The sequence below is a fragment of the Nicotiana sylvestris genome, chromosome 4, assembly GCF_000393655.2.
Source record: "Nicotiana sylvestris chromosome 4, ASM39365v2, whole genome shotgun sequence".
Lineage (NCBI taxonomy): Eukaryota > Viridiplantae > Streptophyta > Magnoliopsida > Solanales > Solanaceae > Nicotiana > Nicotiana sylvestris.
Genome location: NC_091060.1, coordinates 166,785,713 through 166,810,096, shown reverse-complemented (window position 1 = coordinate 166,810,096; position 24,384 = coordinate 166,785,713). Strand labels below are relative to the sequence as shown.

At 40.0% G+C, this 24,384-nt stretch overlaps 1 protein-coding gene across 1 annotated transcript; it reads left to right on the top strand.

The window, feature by feature from the left end:
* Positions 1–18,773: 18,773 nt before the first annotated feature.
* Positions 18,774–21,184, top strand: LOC104228938 (uncharacterized membrane protein At1g75140-like). The gene has a single exon (XM_009781492.2). It carries the CDS (start codon positions 19,048–19,050, stop codon positions 21,034–21,036), a length of 1,989 nt encoding a protein of 662 aa, XP_009779794.1. The 5' UTR covers positions 18,774–19,047; the 3' UTR covers positions 21,037–21,184.
* The last annotated feature ends 3,200 nt before the right edge of the window (positions 21,185–24,384 follow it).

The following is a 24,384-nucleotide window of genomic DNA, read 5'->3' as shown; positions in this document are numbered from 1 at the left end:
TGAGGTTGTACCTGCGAAGCCTCTGGAAGAACTTCCTCAAATCTTCGACGTGGTCAGCCTGATGCTTTGATTTTATGATCACATTATCTACGTATACCTCAATCTCCTTATGTATCATATCATGAAATACAGTAGTCATCGCTCTCATATAAGTTGCCCTAGCATTCTTCAACCCAAATGGCATTACTCGGTAGCAATAAGTTCCACATGGCGTGATGAAGGTTGTCTTTTCTGCATCTTCTTCATCCATTAGAATCTGATGATACCCGGCATAGCAATCCACAAAAGATCCAATCTCGCGCTTGGCACAATTGTCAATCAGAATGTGGCTATTGGGTAGTGGGAAGTTATCCTTCGGACTTGCTTTGTTGAGATTGCGGTAATCGACGCATACTCTGATCTTGCCATCCTTCTTCGGCACATGCACGGCATTAGCCAACCAAACAGGATATCGGGTGACCCAGATAACCTTTGCATCCAACTGTTTGGTAACCTCTTCTTTAATCTTCACACTCATCTCAGTCTTGAATTTCCTTAACTTTTGCTTGACGGGAGAGAATGTTGGGTCAGTGGGCAATTTGTGGACCACTAAATCAGTGCTTAAACCCGGAATATCGTCATATGACCACGCAAAAACATCTTTATACTCGATGAGTGCTTTGATTAACTCCTCCCAGATTTTTGGCTCGAGGTGGACACTTATTTTAGTCTCTCGGACATTGTCTGTGTCCCCTAAATTGACGGCTTTTGTGTCATTCAAATTGGGTTTGGGTTTTTCTTCGAAGTGAATTAACTCCTTACTAATCTCTTCGAAGGCTTCATCATCACATTGTGATTCGTAACCACATTCTACTTCTTGAACTAACATTTTGGAATCAGATTGATTTTTAAGACTCGGCTGAGAATTCCTTATGCATGCCATGTCATTAGAACCAGCGAAAAAAGAACTGTATAAAAAAAGAAAACAAAACAAAAGAAAAACCATTAGGAATGATGAAGCAAGGGAAATTGTATTTCATCGATTGACAAAAGATAACAAGGTTTGCACACTCAAACAAACTAAAAAAAATGAAATTTGGATTACAACCCGGGAATAATCCGTACAAACTTAAAGGAAAATCAAAGCGAACTACCAAGACTCCTTCCGAGTAGGGAGAGGAGTAGCCTTCCAATTATTAAGCTTTGTTTTTGGCCCGACAAATTGCACTTCCGCGTTGCTAGAACCCTCTCCAATTTCCACCATGTTCACACTGTCGAACAACTGCTCAAATCTTTCAATCAACTCCTTGTCAGGATTAGTCGCAGAACTGGGAATTGTTGTCACTGGGCGACTCCTTGTACCAGACTTGACAAATGATCTGGAAAGAAGTGGCTTTGGAAGGACCCATGTCCTTTGTTTCAATTTCCTGGCTCTTTTTATGTCTGCGGCTGTGGGCTTGAATCCCAGACCGAATGTTCCTAAGTTTTCAGGAAGAGACACGGGTTGTATGATGCCTTGCAGATCTGACCCTAAGCCCTTTCCTGGTATAAAACCATTCTTCAGCATTTCATATGCTACCATGACTGATGCGGCGTTTATCTTCGGATTCAGTATACATTTCCCTTCTGGAACTTTCTCGACCGACATTACGTCCGAAACCTGGTAGACCCATGGTCCCTCGTCATCTTCCACTTCAATGAAAGGCACAATGGTGCTGTTGTGAGCGCACAAATTATCTTTGCCGTGCACCACTATTTCCTGTCTGTCCCATTCAAACTTAACCATCTGATGGAGTGTTGATAACACTGCTTTAGCGGCGTGAATCCACGGTCGCCCTAATAGCAAATTGTAGGAAACAGCTATATCCAACACTTGGAATTCTATTGTGAATTCTACTGGACCTACGGTCAGTTCCAACATTATGTCCCTGACTGAATCTTTGCCTCCGCCGTCAAATCCCCGTACACAGATATTGTTCTTATGGATCCTCTCATATTCTACTTTCAGCTTGCTCAGAGTGGAGAGAGGACATATGTTTGCACTTGAACCATTGTCAATCAATACGCGAGTAACCACGGCGTACTCGCATTTCACTGTCAGGTAAAGGGCTTTGTTATGCTCAGTACCCTCTACCGGCAATTCATCATTGGAAAAAGTGACTCTGTTTACTTCGAAAATCTTGTTGGCTATCTTTTCCAGATGGTTTACCGAGATCTTGTTGGGAACATGGGCCTCATTCAGAATTTTCATCAGGGATTGGTGGTGTTCATCTGAATGGATTAGCAACGAGAGTAACGAGATCTGAGAGGGTGTTTTCCTCAACTGCTCTACAACAGAATAGTCATGCACCTTCATTTTAATCACAAATTCCTCTGCCTCTTCTTTAGTTACCGCTTTCTTTACCGGCGTTGGATTATCTTTAGCTCTTCATAATTCCTCGGGAGCAAAACACCTTCCTGAGCGAGTCAAACCTTGCGCTTCACAAACTTCTTCTTTGACTTTTTTCCCCTTGTAAATCACCGTCACCCGTTCATAATTCCAAGGAACAGCCTTGCCGTTGATTACTGGAAGTTGAGTTACTGGCTTTATAATAACAGCCTCTGTGCGAGCACCCTTCACGACCACCACAGGTTTACTTGCGGCCCCTGGCACTACCACTTTAACTTTCTCTGGTTTCACTGCAACAATGTTTGACGACCCTCTCTCGACTACCTCAGCTGGCTTATCATATACCCCTCTCAACTGGACCACTGATTTCCCACTGATTACTTTTTCTTTTGAGCCAGTTTCGCTGGAACGGATCATCATTACCGTCTGCGAGGGCTTCCTAGGCTCCCCCTCTTTGTGTATCAACTCAATCATGTGTGTCTCCTGGTGAGTTGGTAGTGGATTCTGATTGATATTTGGTGCTTTTGGGGCTTGAACCTCGATCCGATGAGTATCAATAAGCTCTTGCACAGCTATTTTTAGTTTCCAACACTTCTCTGTATCATGCCCAGGGACCCTTGAGCAGTACTCACAACTCACCGAGTGGTCAAATTTCTAGGGGTGGATTTGGCATTTTAAGCTCAATTGGATTCAACATGCCTAACTGCCTCAATCTGTGGAAAAGACTGGTATATGATTCCCCCAGTGGAGTGAAAGTCTTTTGCTTCTGTGACCTCTCATTCTTGAGGGCTGGGTTTGGTCGGAAACCTGTCCCGGGGGGATTTCTGTAGACCTTTGGGGTTGGATATGTGTTTTGTGGAGCTGGGTATGTATTTTGTGGAGCCGGCGCACGCCATGGCGCGTGTGACGGAGTTTGGGTATAGGTTTGTGCATGGTAGACAGAAAAATGGGGATCTGGCGGTGGGTAGTAATATTGTGGAGGGCTATATGGAGTATGGGGGTAATTTTGGTGGTAGGGTCGGGGTTGGATATAGTAGGGTGACAGGCCTCTAGATCCGAACCAGGCTCCGGACTCAACAGTCGTGACATCTTCTTTTTTCTTCTTCCCAAGTACACCCCCAGTGCCGCTTTGGATGGCCTGAGTGGTTGCCTTGATCGCTGAATAGCTTATGACTTTGTTGGACTTAAGCCCCTCCTCGACCATGCCTCCCATTTTTACAACCTCATTAAAAGACTTGCCAATTGCGGACACCAAATGACCAAAGTAAGTTAAATCCAGAGCCTGCAAAAAGTAATCAACCATCTCGCTCTCTTTCATTGGGGGATCTACCCTTGCTGCTTGCTCCCTCCACTGGAAACCATATTCTCTAAAGCTTTCACTGTGCTTCTTTTCCAGTTTGGTCAAGGACAGTCGATCAAGAATGATCTCAAGATTGTATTGAAAGTGACAAGCGAATGTTTGGGCCAAATCGTCCCATATGTACCACCTGCTATGATCTTGTCTGGTGTATCATTCTAACGCCGATCCACTTAAACTTTGGCTGAAATATTCCATCAGTAATTCATCTCTTCCACCTGCTCCCCTCATCTTGCTACAAAAACCTCTCAGATGAGCCACCGGATCACCGTGTCCGCTATTCAAGTCGAATTTGGGCATTTTGAACCCTGCCGGTAGCTGTACATTTGGGAACAAACACAGGTCTTTGTAAGCTACACTCACCTGACCTTCTAACCCTCTCATATCCCTGAAGGATTGTTCTATGCTTTTTATTTTTCTGAACATCTCTTCATGTTCAGGATTTCTGGCCGGTTTTTCTGCTTTATCTGGTAGGTCAGAATGTGGATCATGTGGATAGGCTCCAGGCGCTTTGAAGGTAAGCTCCGGGGGATAATACTGGTTGTCCTAAGCTTGGAACATAGGTTCACTCGGGGATTTATGGAGTGCAGCTGGTGGAGATGCCATAAAGACAGGGGTGATTGGCGGAGGAGGGTATGGAATTAATTGTGGTGGTGGAGCTTGTGGCGTATGCGAAGTAGTGCCATGGTAGTGTTGATAAATGGGAAAACCTGGATCGGTGGCGGGATGATCCTGAGACTGAGCTAATGGTGGGGTCAAAGCCGGGTTGGCTGGGTAAGCTGGCGGTGATTGCCCTTTGGACCAGGCCCCGTACATTTCGGCCATATGTTGCTTAAGCTTGAGCATCTCTTCTTTCATTTTATAGATGTCCAACTCCTCTACCTCAACACTAGTGTCGACATCTAGGATAAACATGATTTCTGGTATTGGTCCCTTTGATATGGTTTGGTAATGATAATGTGCCAGTATCCTTTAAATACTAACTGCTTGAATTCTCTGGATTACAACAAACTTGTTAGTTTTTAGAGTTTAATACATATGCAATTACACGTTGGGATGCAATGCACCTAGGCAATTAACTATTTTCTATCATGCATTTGCTTCGGTTGCGTGCGTCATTCCGACCTCTCATAATTGTGCCCCTTTTTTTAAGCTTCCTTTATTCTATCCTTCTTTATTTATTTTTTCGTTTTCCCCTTTTTCTTTTTTTAGTGGTGGTAGAATCCTATAGAGATTGCCTACGTATCATATCCCCGCATGAATCAGACCGTGCGTAGTTCTATCCTATAAGTGCGAAAGCAAAGAGACAATTTTTGGACATTTTCGATTTTTCATTAATAAACATTCTATTACAAACCAGACGCTTTTGGAAAGGAAAATAACAGACTCAAAACCAAACCAAGTACGAACTCGATATCTTCTGACAGACTCTGATGCGAAAGAAAAAACAGACTCTAACAGACAACAGACTCTAAGGAACAAAAAAATGCATATTCGAACTATGAACACATTAAAGTTTTAAATTTGGGTGCCCGCGGGGCGTCATTCGGCCTCGCCGCGGGCTTAGGTGTAAGGCCCCTTTCCAGCTATTCCAATTCATACATAATTTGCTTCACAAATATCATCACCGCCAAGAAGAAAGTAGTGCGGGTCATGTTTTCACACACCCAACATTTCCTGGTAATAGCATGAGCAATAGTCAAAATCTTGTCCCTAGTTCGGTCTTTCTCTAGGAGTAGGCGTTCTATCTGATCCCCTCTAGCCTTCAAAACCCGAGAATCATACAGATGTTGTTTCTGTAACTACTGTATTTCATCTTCCATCAAGGCCATTAGATTATAGCAGTGTTTACTTTCGGTTTCAAAAGCCTTGGCTTGTTTAGCCGCCTTGATCTCTAGGGTGGTTACCTTCCCTTTTAGACATGCAATGATCTTTTCATAATCTTTCCTCGCCTGCTGTAAGTACTGTGTGAGCTCTTTGGTTCTTCTTGCCCATTGTGCCTGGAGTTGTGCTATGGTACCTTCAGATTTCTTCAAATCATTCCGGCACTCACTGATTTCTTTTTTCCACCCTTTTATTAACCGCTCATCCGATCGACTCCTTTGTTGGTTGTCAGCATCTATCCTTATTTGTCGGATTTGGGTTTTCAGCGCCTCATTTTCTTGGGCCAATTTGTTCTTTTCTCCTTGATCGGCGTCAACTTGCAGACTATTTTCAAATTCCAGGTCTTTAATCTGTTGCTTTAGCTTGCCTATTTCTACCCTGTAACTCTCTTCTTTAGCCAACCAATCCCGCTGTTCTTGCGACGCCTTGACGAACTCCTGGAGATGGGGTCTTTTGGCTGGTCTCCCAAACTCGATTTCTCTCCTAAACCAAGCAAGGTATCCCGGCGAAACTTCACCCTTGGATCAATCACGTACACATGTATTTGCTGTTAAGTATTGACACTCGCTCCAAATTTGTCGGACTGCTGCTTCATGAAATTGTCCGTTGGGCCCGATCTCGACTACTTGGACACTGAGATCTTCATCTTTCGGAACTATTTGACATCTCCCCAACTGCCTCAACACTCGATAAGGGGCATAGGGCTGGATACTCCTGAGCCCTATCAAAAGAAAATGGGGTCCAGTGGCTGGCATATATATGATTTCATCCACAGGCAACCATCCAAATGTCCATTCTATTTGGCCCGCAGTGACAGAACGGAGGCGCATTGTCCACACTGTGACCCCTTCTTGTAAGCTAATTCCATCAACCCTCGTAGGAAATTCCTCTATGCACGTTTTCTCCGTCGACCCATAACTCATAAGTTGAGAACGACGACATAGGTGTTCGATCATCCACATCAGCAGCAACGCGTTGCACCCCTAAAAAAAGTCTCCCCGGGCTTTGCTGGTTATGAGAGCGCGGAAGATTTCAGCTACTATCATGGGTGCGAGGGTGCTGTTGGCCTGAGTAAGTAAAGTGCTGACAACCCGAGATACTCGTATGTCAATGTTCCCGTCTTTTCTAGGAAACACCAGGAGTCCCAAAAAGGCTACCATGAATGCAAAACACATATGTTCTTCCCACTTAAGGCGGTTTCCTTTGCTACAGATTTTGTTTTCCGGTTTGTTGAACCCCCTATGTGGCCATATCTGTTGTATATAAACCGCAAAGTACAAAAACCAGCTGCCAAGTCTAGATTGTGGACCCCCTACCTATTTTCAAGGAGTCTAGGAACCTGTGTACGACTACGACCCTCAGAGCAATCACGTACTGGTGTCTCAGAGGAACTTTGGGACTCCCTATGTATCCGGCTATTTCTTCCAATGTTGGGGTAAGTTCAAAATCCGAGAAGTGAAATACGTTGTGAGCTGGGTCCCAGAATGCGACCAAGGCCTTTATGATATCCCCCCTAAGATTAATCTTCAGCAACCCAGTGAGGCCTCCCAAGTATAGATTGACTGTATCGCGCCCTAATTCGCCCAAGTCATCCCACCACATGTGCAACTCCAAAGGGATCTTGTTCACAATTGTTACGTGTAAATTCTCACTTGTGCTCATTCTGCACATTTATTAGGGTGGTTAAGCAAAAATTACGATTCGATTGACTCAAAGAAAACATGGACACTTTTTTTTTCTCTTTTTTCTTTTTTTTTCATTTAAAGTAAAACCCGATTTTGCCAATACGACCTTTCAGCACCTCGGGGTTGAAGATTTTAAGGCTGTGTCAGCTAACCGGTGAAAACCTAAAAAACAATGACCACAGGCGACTGTTCTTGCAAAAATAACCTTCCGGTGCCCTTTTAAGGACATTCGGCTATTTCTAGCAAAAATGGCGTCACCCTAATTATTTTCAAATAAAATTTTTGTTCTTTTGGCTAATTTCGCAAAAAGTGAAGTTGGATCCGATGGGGGTTGCCTACGTATCTCACACCCTGTGGGAATCAAACTGGCATAGTTCGGACCGATAAAACAAACTTTTTTTGAAAATCAGACTCTTTTCATTGGCAAATAAAACTATATTTTTTATTTTTTTCCTTTTTTCCTTTTTTTTTTTCTCAAAAATTCGGCAGAGTTTCGACACTATTTGGACATTGTTTTTTTTTTTCAAAATAGGCGATTAACTCTCTTTAACCCTCATACTGCTATTTCTCTTTCCTCAAAATATTCCAAAGTCGGTCAACATGCAAGTCCGAAGCAAATAAATGCACAAGCAGCAAATAAGATGCATCAGGATGGTCTTTTTTTTTTGGTACACTTGTCCTAGACAGACCCAACCCCTGTGTTGAGCCTCCAAAGTCAAATGCACGTGATGCAAACAAACGTTCCTACTAGGGATCCGGCATGAAGCTGAGTTATTCTAGGTTTATAACCTGGGTATTTGTTCTAGACTGTGTACCCGAGCGAACAACTCGAGTAGAGGAGGGGGCTACGTACCGGGAACCAAAAGGCCATCCGGCTTAGTAACTTGTCTGAGCCTCTTTCTTATTTCAAGGTATGACACTAACAGAATAGGGAGTCTCGACCAGCGAGCACATCTCCGAAGGTGGGAAGAGAAGGGTTTCGTAGCAGTTTGTATACAGTTGAGATAATATCAAAGCGGTAAAAGCAGCATTTAGCACATTAGACCCAAACATGTAAAAATCAGATAATAAACAAAGCCAATTATAACAATTTTTTCAAGCTCGAATTCTCGAACCCTGAACCAGAAGTTCTGGGTTTGAATCCCCAGCAGAGTCGCCAGAGCTGTCACACCTCCTTTTTACCTACACCAGTAAGGGCGTAAATGAGTTTTTCCATTTAAAGGACAATCGAAACAGGATTTGTTTATTTAATTCAGAGTCGCCACTTGGGAGATTTATGGTGTCCCAAGTCACCGGTTGAATCCCGAATCGAGGAGAAGAAATGACTCTGTATTTCAGTCCGCGAACCAGAAATCCGGATAAGGAATTCTGTTAACCCGGGAGAAGGTGTTAGGCATTCTTGAGTTCCGTGGTTCTAGCACGGTCGCTCAACTGTCATATTCGGCTCATTTATCTGATTTTATACATGTTGGACCTGTGTGCAAATTTTAACTCTTTCCCGCTTTTATTGTTGTTATTTTAAGAGAGAATTGCAACGTCGTGAAAGCACATTTCGAACCACGTCACATCAATGCACCTGTGGTTATTGACACATTTCGACTCCGTTGAGATTTGAATTTGGGTCACATAAATGTGCACCCGAGTTTAAGAAAGTAATTTATTAAAAGCGCGCCTAAAGTGACTAGCACGTTATTATTTTGTTGAAAGCCGTGAAATTCATTAGATGGTCCGTCCCGAAATCTAAAGTATTTTAACGCAATATTTACTGAGGGCCCCGCAACTTATGCGTTTTATTTGGCGAGGCTCGTCTCATTTATTATTTAAAGGCTAATCCTAAAATGACTATTATTCTTCTATTTATTTGTCTCTAAAGAAATAAATAAAATGGGGCCCTAATTAGTTATTATTAGAAAATGCTATAGTCTATCAATTGAAAATTAGTAGACCAAATGCCATTTCAACTTTAGGTCCAAAGAACCCAATCCATATGCTGGATCGAGTTTTGAACTACACGACTTGGTTATTTGATTCTGCTAACATTCATGAATAAGTTAACTGATTCAAATTCGAGTAGACTATTGATATTAACCATTAACATGCAATTACTTGTTCCTACGTCGAAGTAGTGAGCTTAACGAACAAAGGAGAGGACATCAATAACTAGCATGTTGGGTTGTTTTAAAAGCGCGTTTAACCTGAAATCGGAATAAGCACCACATGTTGACTTCTGAATTAATTGTAGGTCCAAACAATACTGATATTCGATTTTTAACTCAATGTTAACTGAAATCAGTACTAAACTATACTAAGTCTACAACTAATGAACACGAATTAACAGTTTAAACAGTCCTAATTAGGTACAAACTTCATAGTCTACATTTCATTGAGTTATAGATCAAATTGGACTATACAACTACTTATCATCTATATCTACTGAGCTACATATACAACATCAAATAATTAAGGGCCCGAGCACTTCCATTTCATGTTTACATCTCAAGGCTACATCAAATTGAGCTTAGTTGTGTACCTGGATTGGAGTGAACAAAAGAATAAAGAGGAAGTCAGCAACAGTACAGCACAACAAACAACAACAACAACAAATAACACCAGCAGACAGCAAATTGGAATTCAGAAACAGCTCCAAACCCAGTTTCAAATCAGAAAAACACTTGACCACAGCTCATAACCAGTTGTGAAATCAAACAACAACAACAAATAACTCCAGGCAACTAATTGGACCTCAAACTCAACAAGAAAACCAACCAGTGAACTTCAAACACTCCAGTAAACAGACTTGAAACTGGAAACTACACCCCAACAATTGAAAATCAGGTACTTTACTTCAAGCTTGTAATGCTATTTTTTACTGATTAAAGAAGGATCAAATGCAGAACCTAAGAGGACTAATTGCTTTTTTTTATATTTCCTGATATTCTTTTTGTGTCACCTTTGAGTCTAATTTCAAAAGCCAACCTCCCTTTAACTCTGTCCAGACCCCTATTTATACCAAAACTACAGCCCTTATCTGTCTTGAAACACTTAAACTAATCAGAAAATATTCTGCCCACATTCCCTGAACCCCCACTACCATAATATGTCTTGTTCTTTTTGTTTTAATCAAAGGTTATGGGTGACTTAACTTGTTTAATCAACTTCCCATGCCATTAAGCCTTGTTCCCCACTATTACTAAACAATTCATTAGTTTAATGGTACTTTAGTACCCTACTGTCAGACCATTCAACTTAAACCATTTTCAAACTTTTTAAATCCCAAAATACCCTCCTAAAGTCCCTGAAATTATTGTCCTACCCAATCCCTTTTAATCTGTATTAAACCTTTCAGCTCTAACCTATTCAAACCTACCAACTAACTAAGCTGAATCCTAATTAACCAACAAACTACAATAGCTATAACCAATTCAACTTATCAAATCAGTCAGTAATTCAAAATAGAAACTCATATCAAATCAAATGGCATCAAAAATGAAGACTAAGGTTTCAGGGCAGCACATATTGAACTAACTATATTGGGGAACCAATCATATTTAGCTCAGAAACAAATGAACTGAAATCAACTAGACGAGCATACACTTAATTAAATTGGAATACAAAAGAAGAAACACCCAGAAGAGCTTTAAGGGGATTGACAGATTCAGGATAACAAATGACCAATAAATTCAGTTCCATGTGATGAACTGAATATACCAACAGACTCAGTTCTAAGTTCAAATATACCAACAGGCTCATTTCAACACAATATTTAGAACATAAACGAAGCAGGAGGGGAAACATACTGGAATGAACTATGAAATCAAAACAAAAATTAAACTACTATCGTGTTAAACTAACACTCAAACCTACCGGACTAATCGACGAAACTTATTCAATAGATTAAACAATTTATAACATATAATCAACAACAGAAAATTTGGACCAAGAAAAAGGTCCGAAGAGAGGAGGAGGAAAATCATTGACAAAATCGGACTACAATGAAACTTTAAACAGATAAACAACAAACAACAACAAAAAATGAAAAAGAAATGGAAAGGAAATACCTCAAAATCTATAGACCGAACTCCAATAAGTTTGACCTTCGACTTGAACCTTTTGAGGAGAAAACGAACTTTAATCGAGTGTTCTCGACTGAGAACACTCGACTAAAGTCGATTAAAACCCCAATTTCTTTTTCCCCTCGGACTGACTCCAGGTTTGGTCCTTCTAGGGTTCTTCAATCGATTTAAAATTCGACCAGTTCTAGCAAGATTCGAGCGAAAGTAAGGGTAGTTTGGGAACGAGGGAGGTCAGGTGGAGTTGGGGTGTGAACTTGGGACTGGTTGGGTAGGTTTAGGGTTTTGCTCGAATCTTCGATTGAAGATTCGAAACAAACCGGGATGATTCGAGGTTAAAGGGGTAGGGATTTGTATTGAGGGCGGTTATAAGGTTCAGGGGTGTGAATTTCGTGGTCACCGGCATCGTTACCGCTGGCTTTCAGGCGAAGGGGTATGGGGGCGGCTAGGGTTTGGTGGAGGGTCGTTTGGTCTCTGAGGGATCTAAGGGAGACGATGGGGCGAGAGGGGGTTTGGTTTGGGGGGGGGGTATGGTTTGAAGTATATATATGAAGGGGCGGAATGAATCCAGGCCGCTCGATCTGATGAGATCAACGACTTGGATCCATTCATTAATGGAAACGACGTCGCTTCATTTACCTCGAGACCGTATCGGTCTTTGGATGGGAATGGGTCGGGGCATGGGGGCGATTTGCGACCGTTGGATCAAATGAGATGAACGGCTTGGGTCGACAGGCTTGAGACGGCGCCGTTTCTTCGATGTTGGGGGTGAACTGGACCGTTAGATCTTAGGAGATCGACGGTTCAGATCGAACGTGACCATACGATGTCGTTTGGTTGGCTTGGTCGATTGGGCCAGATGGGGGGTGATTTGGGCTGGTTCTTTTTTGGTGGGTTGGGTATTTGGACTTGGGAATTGGCCTAGATTTATTTCCTTCCTCTTTTCTTTTCCCTTTCCTTTTATTTTCTTCCTAAATTATTTTCTAAAATTATAAACCAAGTTAACATGTTAAAAATACTAATTATCTTATAATAACATTTACTACATATAATTAAATGCCAATTAACATAAAATCATACAATTCAACATTAAATGCTAAAAAAATGCAAAGTACACTATTTTTTTTATGATTTTTCATTTTCGTAAAACAAGTTACTTAATTAATCCTAAATTGTAAATGCAAATGCAACACATATATTTTTTGTATTTTCTTAATTAAAGTAAGAAAATGAACATGCACAGACAAGTACAAATAAATCACAAGCAACACAAAACTATTTTATTTTGATTTTTTGTAGTTCTTGTAGGACAAAAATCACGTGCTCACACTCTGGCTGCACCACGTGCGCGTCCTCGGCCTCTACCCCGGCCCTGACCTTTGACGGCTGTAGTAGTGAGTGCGTGTGCCTGATCATCTCGGGTAGCACATGTCTTCACCATCTGTGAGAGAATAGAAGACAGAAGTTTAGAATTGTGATGTCAAAATATCGCACAACAAGGAAATCAAAGGAAGTGGAATTTTCCTAACAGTTACATAGTCTCTCATAGATAAGTACAGACATTTCTGTACTGATCAACTAGACTCTAATAAACCGGCTTGTGATCCATGACTCCTATGAACCTAGTGCTCTGATACCAACTTGTCACGACCCCCGTTCCCCCTCCGTGAACCATCGTGATGTCACCTAGTCTCTACGACTAGGTAAGCCTAAATTGCGGAAGAAAAACCAAAATTTGCGGAAATAAAAACAATTTAAAACAAGAAATTTAGTAATAATAGTGTTTAAATGTGCCACTCGGCATACACCATATTTAACTCTCAATACCAATACGTAAATCCAAGACCCAAAAACCCACGAATAACAAGCTAAGATCAATGCTACATAGCTCTAACTCCGGAATGTCTAATAAGAATAGAAAAATACAGAAGGGCTAAATACTAAAGCAGGAATAGAAAGGGACTTCTCAGTCTGCGGATGCGGCAGATGTACCTCGAAGTCTCTAGAGCAGTCACCTCCCTCAAGGATAGTAGGCCTGAGTACCGGTACCTGGATCTGCACATGAAAAACATGCGCAGAAGGGGCATGAGTACACCACAGCGGTACTCAGTAAGTGCCAAGCCTAGTCTCGGTTGGGTAGTGATGAGGAAGGTCAGAGACCTACTGAGGTTAAGTAAAATATAAAGATCGACAGTATAAAACAGAATAGTATAAATAAGAACAACAGTAAAATAACACAGGATGTACATGATAGCAACAACTATACAGAAGTAAGGTAAACACGGAAATGAAATACAGCTCAAAACCAATAATAACAATCGGGGATCTCCCAAGATACCGTCTTGTAGTCCCATATGTACATATCCAATGGATCTCCTAGGATCCCGTCCCGTAGTCCAACTCATAGTGCGCGAGGATCTACTGGAATTCCATTCCGTAGTCCCAAATGCAAATACCCAGTACTAGAGGAATGTACTGGGTGCATTCCCGTATTTCCATATAACTATGTAGGGGGATCTACCGGAATCCCACATCCGTAGTCCCAAAATAAACAGACAAGGGAGAGCTACCGAAATCCCACATCCGTAGTCCCAAAATAAATACGCAGCAACAACAGGAAAATATACAGAAATTGCAAAATTTCATATTAAGGCAACAAGTGATTATAGCCTAACATGCTGCACAGAATTCAGGTAAGGCAGGTTGAGCAAATAAAGCAATAAGTCACTTAGACATGCTTTCTAAACTAACAACAGGCTTAATAGTGCAAGTAATAGAAATAGGAAAAGAAAACATACTAGTACTTACTTAAAGAAAACCGAATTTCCAACAATTAGCACAAGTACGCACTTGTCACCTCACGTACCAGGCATTTCAATTACCAAATATACCAATCCTAAGGGGAAGGTCCCCCACACAAGGTTAGACAAGCCACTTACCTCGAACCGGCTCAAAAATCAATCTGAAACCACGCTCATGCCACGAGTACTCGACTCCAAATGGCCCAAATCTATTCAATCCAATTTCATAATGTAAATAACACTTCAAGCAACTGATTCTACAATTAAAGTCTGAGCCAATACGCGAAATTATGAAAAATGACCAAAACGCCCCTTGGGCCCACGTCTCGGAATCGGGTAAAATTTATATTTTCGAAATCCTCATACTCTCACGAGTATATGCATAACAAGAACACTAAAAACAGAGTTCAATTGACCTCTCAAATACCCCTTTTTGGGTCTCTTAAACTCAAACCCTAATTACCCATTTTTTCCCAAATTTTCCACCACTAATCAGGTATTTAATCACAGAAAAATAGGTTATGAAGTCAAAATGTTACCTCCAAGTGATTCCCCTTGAATCCCTCTTCAACCCTCTTCAAAAAGCTTCAAAATCGCCTAACAATGGAGGAAACTAGGCTAAAATTCGCGAAATAAACCTTTTAAAACATTCTGCCTAGGCATATAATTCCTTCTTCACGAACGCGGTCAAGGCCTCACATTCGCGAAGCAAAAAAAGACTTTGACCAAAAGTCCTCTTACGCGAACACGACAAGGTCACGAACGCGATGATTTACCCAGACAAGCCTTCGAGAACGCGTTCCTCTCATCGCGAACGCGATGAGTAAATTCTACTGGGCCAATTTTCCTTCTACGCGAAGCCCAATCACGAACGCGGTTCACAATATCAATCCCTTCGCGAATTTGGAGCCTTAGGATAAAATTTCACTAACCTCCACTGACTCTTCGCGAACGCGAGGGTCCACTCACGTACGCGAAGAGTAAATTTCTGCAACAGCTGAACCTGCAATTCTGCAACTTTTTAACAACTAAAAATGATCCGTTGAGCATCCGCAACACACCCGAGGCACCCGGGACCTCAACCAAAGGCATCAACATATCCTAAAACATTATTCAAACTTGTACCAATCATCAAAACACCTCAAACGACATCAAATCAATCAAAACACATCGGATTCTAGCCTAAGCTTTCCAAAATCTTCCAAATTACGTTTTTTATCAAAAACCCAACCAAACCACCTCCGAATGACCTAAATTTTTCACGCACATCCCAAATGACATAATAGAACTACTGAAACTCTCGAAATTCCATTCTGACACTTGGATCAAAATCTGTTATCGAACCGGAAACTTCAAAAATTCAACCTTCGACATTTCAAGCCTAAATTAGCTACGGACCTCCAAAACACATTCCGAACACGCTCCTAACCCCGAAATCATCCAACGAAGCTAACATAACCATTATATTTCTATTCCGAGGCTTGTTTAGGAGCGGCCGATATCTTATCAAACCATTCTTGGTGTTCTTTCATCAGGTCTCGGAGCACTTTATTTTCATTCTCCATTTCTTCCATCCTTTTTAGAATGGCAGCGATGGCGTTGTCACTTGAACTATCAGTGACATTATGAGTTATACCTATTGCTGGAGGGAGAAGTTGGTTGCACTACTCGTTTGTTTGCTACATCATGCAGGTCCTTGCGGTTTCTGCAGTCGTACCTGGAGCAGGCTTGTTGAAGACGCTTGTAAGCATGTCGGTTAGCCACGCCTCGGGGAGTTCTTTCACAGCTGGGGGAGTCCCTTCCTCTATAGATGTGGAGGCTCCTTTACTATAGGGTTTTGTTATGCTGCAGCGTGGGGGCGTTAATCCATCTCACCTAGGGAACACATTGGGCGTCGTGTACTCACCTGCTGTTTCACAACTTTCGTTGATGACATTCATGAGGTTGGTTGGGAGGTCATTTGTTATTCTCGTCCTTTCTTCTTGGTTACCTACCATGTAGGGGTTTGTATATACAAAGAAACGAGATATTGGTTTTTTTTTTTTTTACGTTAGTGACCTTTGTTAGTTTTAGATCTAGAGAAAACCAAAAATTTAACTAAGAAATTCCCACAGACGATGCCAAATTGTTTGACCAAAAAATATAGATCTTGGTTCAAATAATTAAATTTATGTAAATAAGAGTTAATCTTAGCTAACAATAATATCCTTAGATGAGGTTGTTAAAGAAGCAATAAATATCGTGTGGATCTGGTCGGTCAGTGATAATAACATATAATAAGTGTTCTTGAAATAATAATGCAACATTCAATACTAATGAACAACAATAAATGGCATTTAAATAAATAGGAGGAATGATTCACCCAATAAAGGATGAAATAAGTGGAAATTCCTCCTGACAATGGTGAATGATAGACAAATCTTTGAATATTCGAGTTATTCTCGGATCTGATGGAAAAGTATGGATAAGAATCTTAGTGAAAAGGTGATGTTTGTATCTTAGCAAGTGAGAGTCGAATCTTTTAGTCAAGGTGTATTCTTTACAAATGAATATCACATGCCCCTATCATTGTCTTTTTTTTATTTATTTATATGGGATATATTCCTAAGAAACCCTAATAGTACAAGTGCAGAGAATATCCATTAGAATGTTCTCTTTAATATCCTATCTTGAAAATTAGCCGTTACAACTCTTCAACAGTACTCAACCTTGACCCTTGTTGACACCTCGACTATGGCTCTCGTTGACTCTTCGATCACAGACTTTGTTGCTTCTTGGTCCATCTTGACAAACGACGACTTGAGAACTCTTCCCTTAGTGTTATCTTGGTTTAATATTCTAAAAACATATTTTAACTCATACAGTTCCCACCCAAGATAATAAGATTATGAGCTTGCTCTTGCTTCACCTCGAGAAGAAAAAGAAAAGACATTTTGTAAATTATTTATCAACTCGTGGATTATCAAAAATTTAGATTCATTTACACAATGCAACTTTAGTACTTATTAACTATTTTTTCTATTTTAAAATTGAATGTCACTATTGTTTTAATCTGAACTAAGATACCATTCACTTTCCATTCACAAAAGTCACATACATTTATTTTTCTCTAGAAATCTACTTCTTCTAATCTATTTTAAGACGAAAAAGAACTGTCACACATATTTCCTAACAAATGCTAAACTATTAAAATTTGTAAGTTTTTCTCTTAATATTATACAAAGTAAATTAAGACGTTAAGTGTGAAATAACTAGTATTATAATACTTATTTTAATCTTAATAATGTAAAGGAAAAGGTCCAAAGTTGCTCATCTACTATGATATATTGTTTACTTTTGCCACCCATTAATCAAGTTTTTAAAATTACCCCTGACCCTAACGTTCCTCCACCGTGACAACTAACCCCCTCAATTTTTTCCATGTCAGCTGCCAAGTCACTCGATCCCACCAAATTAAAACCTCACAGACCCTATTTCAGTTGGGCTTAACTAAAAATAAGAGCCTTCACCACCGACATCATTGCCGTCATCGTCGCCGCTAACCGAGCAGCCATCACCGCAGGTGGAAAAGCCTTAAAAGCTTCAGCGGAGAAAGAGTGGTACAAAGGAATTAGCCACAACTACTGCCTCATTGTACAATCAGAGTAAGAAGAAAAAGAAGAGAACAAAGAAGAGATATATTTTTGAGAGCGTCTTTGATTCTCCATCATCTGCAGAACCACTCCTACCACCACAAACACCGTTAGCGCCACCTCTTTCACCACCTCCGTCTCCCCCGTCTAAGATTTTCCAAAACCTGTTCAAGAAAAATAGGAAAAGCAAACGTGTACATTCCGATCCTTCCACTGCAGCAAGAACAACTTCGCCTCCTCCACTTCCGCTGCCGCCTCCAAATTCAATTTTCAATAATTTGTTCAAAACAGGCAGCAAATGCATAGTAATGAAGCTAATGTTGAGCTCCAAGCACAAGGTTCAAATGCATAGTAAATGGGTAGAAGCAACTCCACCATCAGTATCTTGACGGAAGTTACTTCGGCGTTTGTCGTCGTGGGCAGTAGTGTCAAAAAGTGTATATAATAGAAAAAATACAAAGGCAAAAGATATGAGAATTCTTCTGCTTCGCTATTGTTCTTCGATGTCTTAGCTGAGAGAGAGGGGGAGAGAGAAGAAGATGATAATATTTTAATAAGAAAATTGGTGGGTTAATTAGTGGGACCTGCTAACGTGGAAAAATTGAGGAGATCAGCTGCCACGGTGGAAGGACATTAGGATTAGAGATAATTTTAAAAACTTGATTAATGGTAAAGGCTAGATTGGACGAAAAGTATAACAAATGACACAAGTAAACAATATACCATAATATAGTGATAATTTTGTACCTTTTCCCTAATGTGAATGCAAGTCAAGTTTCCCTTTTCTATAGACCGACTCAAACAATGCAAGGAGAAACTTTACAATTTCATTATATTAATAGTTTCCTTAATCAGTTAATCTCATCCACTTATCTAGCTTCCTACTTATCGAACAGGCCCTATTGAGTTCTACTTGTACTTACAATGGGGTGCAACGTAGAAGATCCACTCTCATTCTTACAGTGACAACATAGTCTCTCACGTCAAACCTTTGCCTGAACGAAAAAGAAAAAAATCTAAAAAACCTCCTTAGTAGCCCTAAAATCTGAATCGACCGAAGCACAGTCCGACAGTCAAGAAAAACGTATGAACAAGTGAGGATATTCAGCTAAAAAAAAAATTACTTTCATTTGATTCTCCAAATCTTGAACTTTAAAAATCAAAAACCCCATCAAACAAGAGTCAAGATCTGTAATTTCCCCACTTAGCTAATGACCCAAAAGCTTTGATACGAGCAATCACTTTGTGCAATGGCAAGCTCAAACAAAGGCAAGATTTTCTTGTTTTCTTTGCTTTTGTTATTTGATGTTTGGGTTTTTAGTGCTTTTGCTGAAAATGGTTCAAGCTCTGAATCAGCTATAATTGAAGAAGACAAGTTGCACAATCATGAGATTGAACAGAAATTTGAACATGTTGATGCTTTAGATGTGTTAAAAAGACACCAACTTCAATTAGAAAAGCTAGAAGAGCTTGTTAAAAATCTTAGCTTGCTTGTTTCTAAGTTAGAATCAAGATTATTGGATTACCCTAAAGGTGAAATTTTGGAAGATAAGAAGCAGAGTTGTAAAGGGACTAAGAAAGTTGTTTTTGATGAGAAAAAGAAGATTCAAAGTGATGGTTTTGTGGGTAGTAGTGAGGGTAGTTTAGTTGAGAGTAAGGTAGTAGATGGGGAGAGAATGGGAGCAGTGTCTGTTACAAAGTATAGTCCTCTTTGGTTGGAGAGGTTTCAGTTTATATCAGCAGTGAGATTGGGATCAGATGCAACTAGCATTAATGTGTTGCCATTTAGGGATGCTGAAGGACTGAGTAAGTATGTTGTCATTGGCGATGATCGCGGAAAGGTGTATGCATTCTCCAGAAATGGGGAAGTTTTGATTGATTTTCAGACGTGGTTGAGTTCACCAATAACAGCTTATGTGTCGTACTTGTCTGTTTATAAAAATGAGAGTTTGGTTGTTACGGGGCATGAAAATGGCGGTATTTTGATGCATAGAATTTGGGAGGTAGTCCCTGATGGTGATGACAGGGCTACTCTTCATATGGAAACCGTAAGAAAATTTGCTTCGCCTGAAATCGAGGAAGGTGGGTCTTCGATTACAAGTTTAGATGTGCATCATGTTGGAAGAAATAGGTATATTTTGTCCACGGATTTTTCCGGGAAACTTAGGGTTTTTAGGGAGAATGGCACTGTTTTTGGGTTGACAGTGCCAAAGAGCAGGCCGCTTGCCTTTTTGAAACAAAGGCTTCTATTTCTAACAGAGACTGGTGCGGGGTCATTAGACTTGAGGACCATGAGAATTAGGGAATCTGAATGTGAAGGTTTAAACACTTCTATTGCTAGGAGTTATGTTTTTGATGCAACTGAACGGTCAAAGGCATATGGGTTTACATCTGATGGTGATTTGATTCATGTGCTACTCTTAGGAGATAATATGAACTTCAAGTGCAGGGTTAGATCCAAGAGGAAGTTAGAAATGGCCGAGCCTCTATCATTTCAGGCGATTAAAGGATATTTGCTTATTGCTAACCAGGAGAAGGTATCGCTGTATAATGTATCATCACAACATTATGTCCGGTCTGGTGGACCAAGGCTTTTGTTCTCTGCTGGTCATGATGAGATTGTAGCATCATTTTTGAACTATCAATCTTTGGAATTAAATGATAAAGATAAAAAGGTGATTCCTTTAGTAGCCAGTGATCAAGAAAAGCTCGTTATTCTTGGACTGGGAAATGGTTACTTGGGGATATATCGCTCAAACCTTCCAATTTTCAAAAATGAGTTCAACACCATGATGTGGACGAGTCCCGTTTTATTTTTCATCCTTTTCCTTTTAGGTGCATATTATTTTTTTGCCAAGAAAAAGGAAGCTCTTACCTCATGGGGACCTGACGATCCTTTCAATTCGGCGAGTGTTACAAGTGGGGCTCCATTGGGATCCAGCCAAGGTGACAGATCTTATACTGACTCGTCGAGGAATGCAGATCTTATGGATCTAAGGGGTAGCGGCCTCAGAGCTCCATCTGGAAGGTATGTCTCTCCATCGCGCTATCCTGGTGGAACAACAGGTGCCTATAGATCAAATCCTTCCGATACAGCTTCCAGGCCTTCCTCTGTTGATCCCAACTTTAGAACTACCTCAGAGTTGAAATTTAGGGGGTCGAATCTAGAAACATCAGGTTTTCCGAAAAGGAGAGATAGCCTATTTGTAAACAGTCAAATTGTGGATGATGGCAAGTAATCTGTAGTTCATATCAGGTACATGTGTTAAATTCAGCAACCTTACTGTCATTTTTGACACGTGGGTAAGCTGACAATCTATAGCTGTAACTTTGCAATGGTTACTAATTGTGGTCAGTGGAAATAAAAAAGAACATTTTGAGCTTTCAGTTTTGACTTACCTTGAATTGGTAATCAAGGAGATCTTTGTTATCAATTTTTTTTTTCTTTTTTTCCTTCTATGCTAAAACTTATTCCAAGTATGCGCAATCCAGCTGTAAGTTAAGTTCTAGGAGAGATTACTCACACAATCGTTGAAGGATATCTGTCCTGTTTGAGATCAAGTTGGAAAAAGATAAGCAGATCCCCCACCTCCACCCGCCAACCTTAAAAAAGAAAAAAAGAAAAAAGAGGAAAGGAGAAATCATGATCACTGGATCTCACTACTTCGGTCTGGTCGCCGAGCCCTAAACTGATACGTGGTAGAATAGCCTTGAGTTTCAACTATCTTAGATGGAGCCAAAGGAGCCTTGGTGGAATGATTGAGGTATGGTACTTGTCACTGAAACTGTTTTAGTTTTGTCGTCATTATCACCATCATATCTTCATCTCTATTACTCTGTTCGAAGGGGAAAAAAGTTAATGTAGGAGAACTTCCTTGAGGAATGTTTAGGTTCTTACTATCTTTACCTTTTCATCAAAACAAAAATGTCGAGGTTCTTACAATTCCTGCTTGAGCATTTAATGCTCTCGTGTAAATGGAAATTTTATTTAAATTTTATCATGGATTAAAGTTTAATTGTTTAGTGTCATGTTTGGTTGCAATTTATTTATGCTCATGTATTTGTGAGATGCTTCTTGAAGATCATGCAGTGGCAGCAGCAGGTCTTTACTTGATTTTTCCAAGTAGAGTACCAATAAATTTAATCAATTTAGAAAATGATTATCAAGAGGTTACAGGTTCGAGCTGTGGAAACAGCCTCTCACATAAATGTAGAGTAAGGTTGCATACAATAGACCCTTGTGATCCGGCCCTTTTCCGGACCCCGCGCATAGCGAGAGCTTATTGCACTGAGATGTCCTTTTCTTTAATGTAGAAAACGGTTTGTTATGGATCCAATTTCTGAGGGCTTGCTCATAGTGGGAAAACGATCATGATTTTAATAGACAATTAAGCTTAAGTGTGGTGCAAGTGGTGTGCTATAGGTACCATAATATTCTCTCAAGAGGCTTATCTTATTTAAGATGAGCTGAATCTTGTGAAAATCTCTTTTTTCCTTTTCTTTCTGGTAGCTGTGAAAGGAAAGAATAATCCATTTGTTATTGTCTTTCCAGAAAGCCTTTGGTTTTAGTTTTAGTTTTGGTTTGGTCACCTATTTCATTCGTTTACCAAAAGTGTTTTAACCTTTAGAAGATTCATTTACGCAATGCAACTTTATTAACTTGTGGCTTGGTGGAACGATTGAGGTAAGGTACTTGTCACTGAAACTGTTTTAGTTTTGTCTGTCATTATCACCATCATATCTTCATCTCTATTACTCTGTTCGAAGGGGAAAAAAGTTGATGTAGGAGAACTTCCTTGAGGAATGTTTAGGTTCGTACTATCTTTACCTTTTCATCAAAACAAAAATGTCGAGGTTCTTACAATTCATGCTTGAGCATTTAATGCTCTCGTGCAAATGGAAATTTATTTGAATTTTATCATGGATTAAAGTTTAATTGTTTAGTGTCATGTTTGGTTGCAATTTGTTTATGCTCATGTATTCGTGAGAAGCTGCTTCTTCTATATCATGCAGTGGCAGCAGCAGGTCTTTGCTTGGTTTTCCAAGTAGAGTACCAATAATTTTAATCAATGTAGAAAACGGCTTCCAGGAGGTTACAGGTTCGAGCCGTGGAAACAGCCTCTTGCAGAAACGTAGGGTAAGACTGTGTACAATAGACCCTTGTGGTCCGGCCCTTTCCCGGACCCCGTGCATAACAGGAGCTTAGTGCACCGAGCTGCCTTTTTTTTTTTTTTTTTAAATGTGGAAAACGGTTGTAGAAAACGGTTTGTTATGGATTCAATTTGTGAGGGCTTGCTCATGTTTCTCAGTGGGAAAACGATCATGATTTTAATAGACAATTAAGCTCAAGTGTGGTGCAAGTGATGTGCTATAGGTACCATAATATTCTCTCAAGAGCTCAGATTATTTAAGACAAGCTGAATCTTGTGAAAATCTCTTTTTTCCTTTTCTTTCTGGTGGCTGGGAAAGGAAGGAATAATCCATTTGTTATTGTCTTTCCAGAAAGCCTTTGGTTTTGGTTTTAGTTTTGGTTTTGGTTTGGTCACCTATTTCATTTGTTTACCAAAAGTGTTTTAAGCTTTAGAAGACAGCATTTGGCAGAGTTAGTCAATATATAGAAGAAGCACAAGGTTCTAAAGATGTTAGATTGTCATTTGTCATTATCCACATGGATAAAAATTGTTGCAAATTTCAGTATATCAATTTTATACCAAAAAGTGGGCAGTTTAATTTCCTCAAGTTTTCCCTTTGTGAGTTGTGTCTTGCCCCCTCCTTTCTTAGGGACGCCCGGTGCACTAAGTTCCCGCTATTCGTGGGGTCCGGTGAAGAGTCCGATCACAAGGGTCTATTATGTGCAGCCTTATCCTACATTTCTGCAAGAGGTAGTTTCCACGGCTCGATCGAGCCCCTCCTTTCTTATCCTGTACAAAAGTAGCCATTGCTTATAGATGTAGCTGCACTCCGGATATTAATATTTGATAGCGATAAACAAGATATTTTCTATTAGATTTAATACCTTAGTGTCAGTATAATGTTAAATGTTTTTGTTGAGAATATTTTTCACAAGAAATATTTTGTGCAGTGGAATAATTATTGTTCTGTAAGTCATTGTCAACACTTGGTTGGATATAGATTGCATTAGTATGGTGTAGTGGACGGTGGGTTGTACATTAAGAGTTGTGTTTGGTGATTATTAGGACTATCTGAAAAAGAAATAAATGTGTATACGTAACTATGAAAAGTCATATGCAGTATGAGCAGTAAAAAATTTCGGTGTACAAAATATCCTTCAATCACGTAGGGTTCGGGAAGGCGTGCATCATTAGGGATGATGTAGTCAGTTTACTCTGATGCAGAGGCGGCCCGACTAATTTTGTGGCATAAAGCCAAACTTTTTAAGGGGTCTTAATTTTTTATTATTATTTAATTGAAGTCTATTTTTTTTAGCTTTTCTTAGATACAAAGTTATTAATAATTTTCTTATAATCAGTAACTCCTAATTAGTATTTCTGAACTAACAATATAGTTAATCCATTTAACCTTTCTTCTGACATTGTTGTTTTTAGGTAAGATTTTATCAATTTTAA

Bases quoted from the DNA above. Each gene is read 5' to 3' on its own strand.
- LOC104228938 (XM_009781492.2), top strand. From the start codon at position 19,048: ATGGCAAGCTCAAACAAAGGCAAGATTTTCTTGTTTTCTTTGCTTTTG.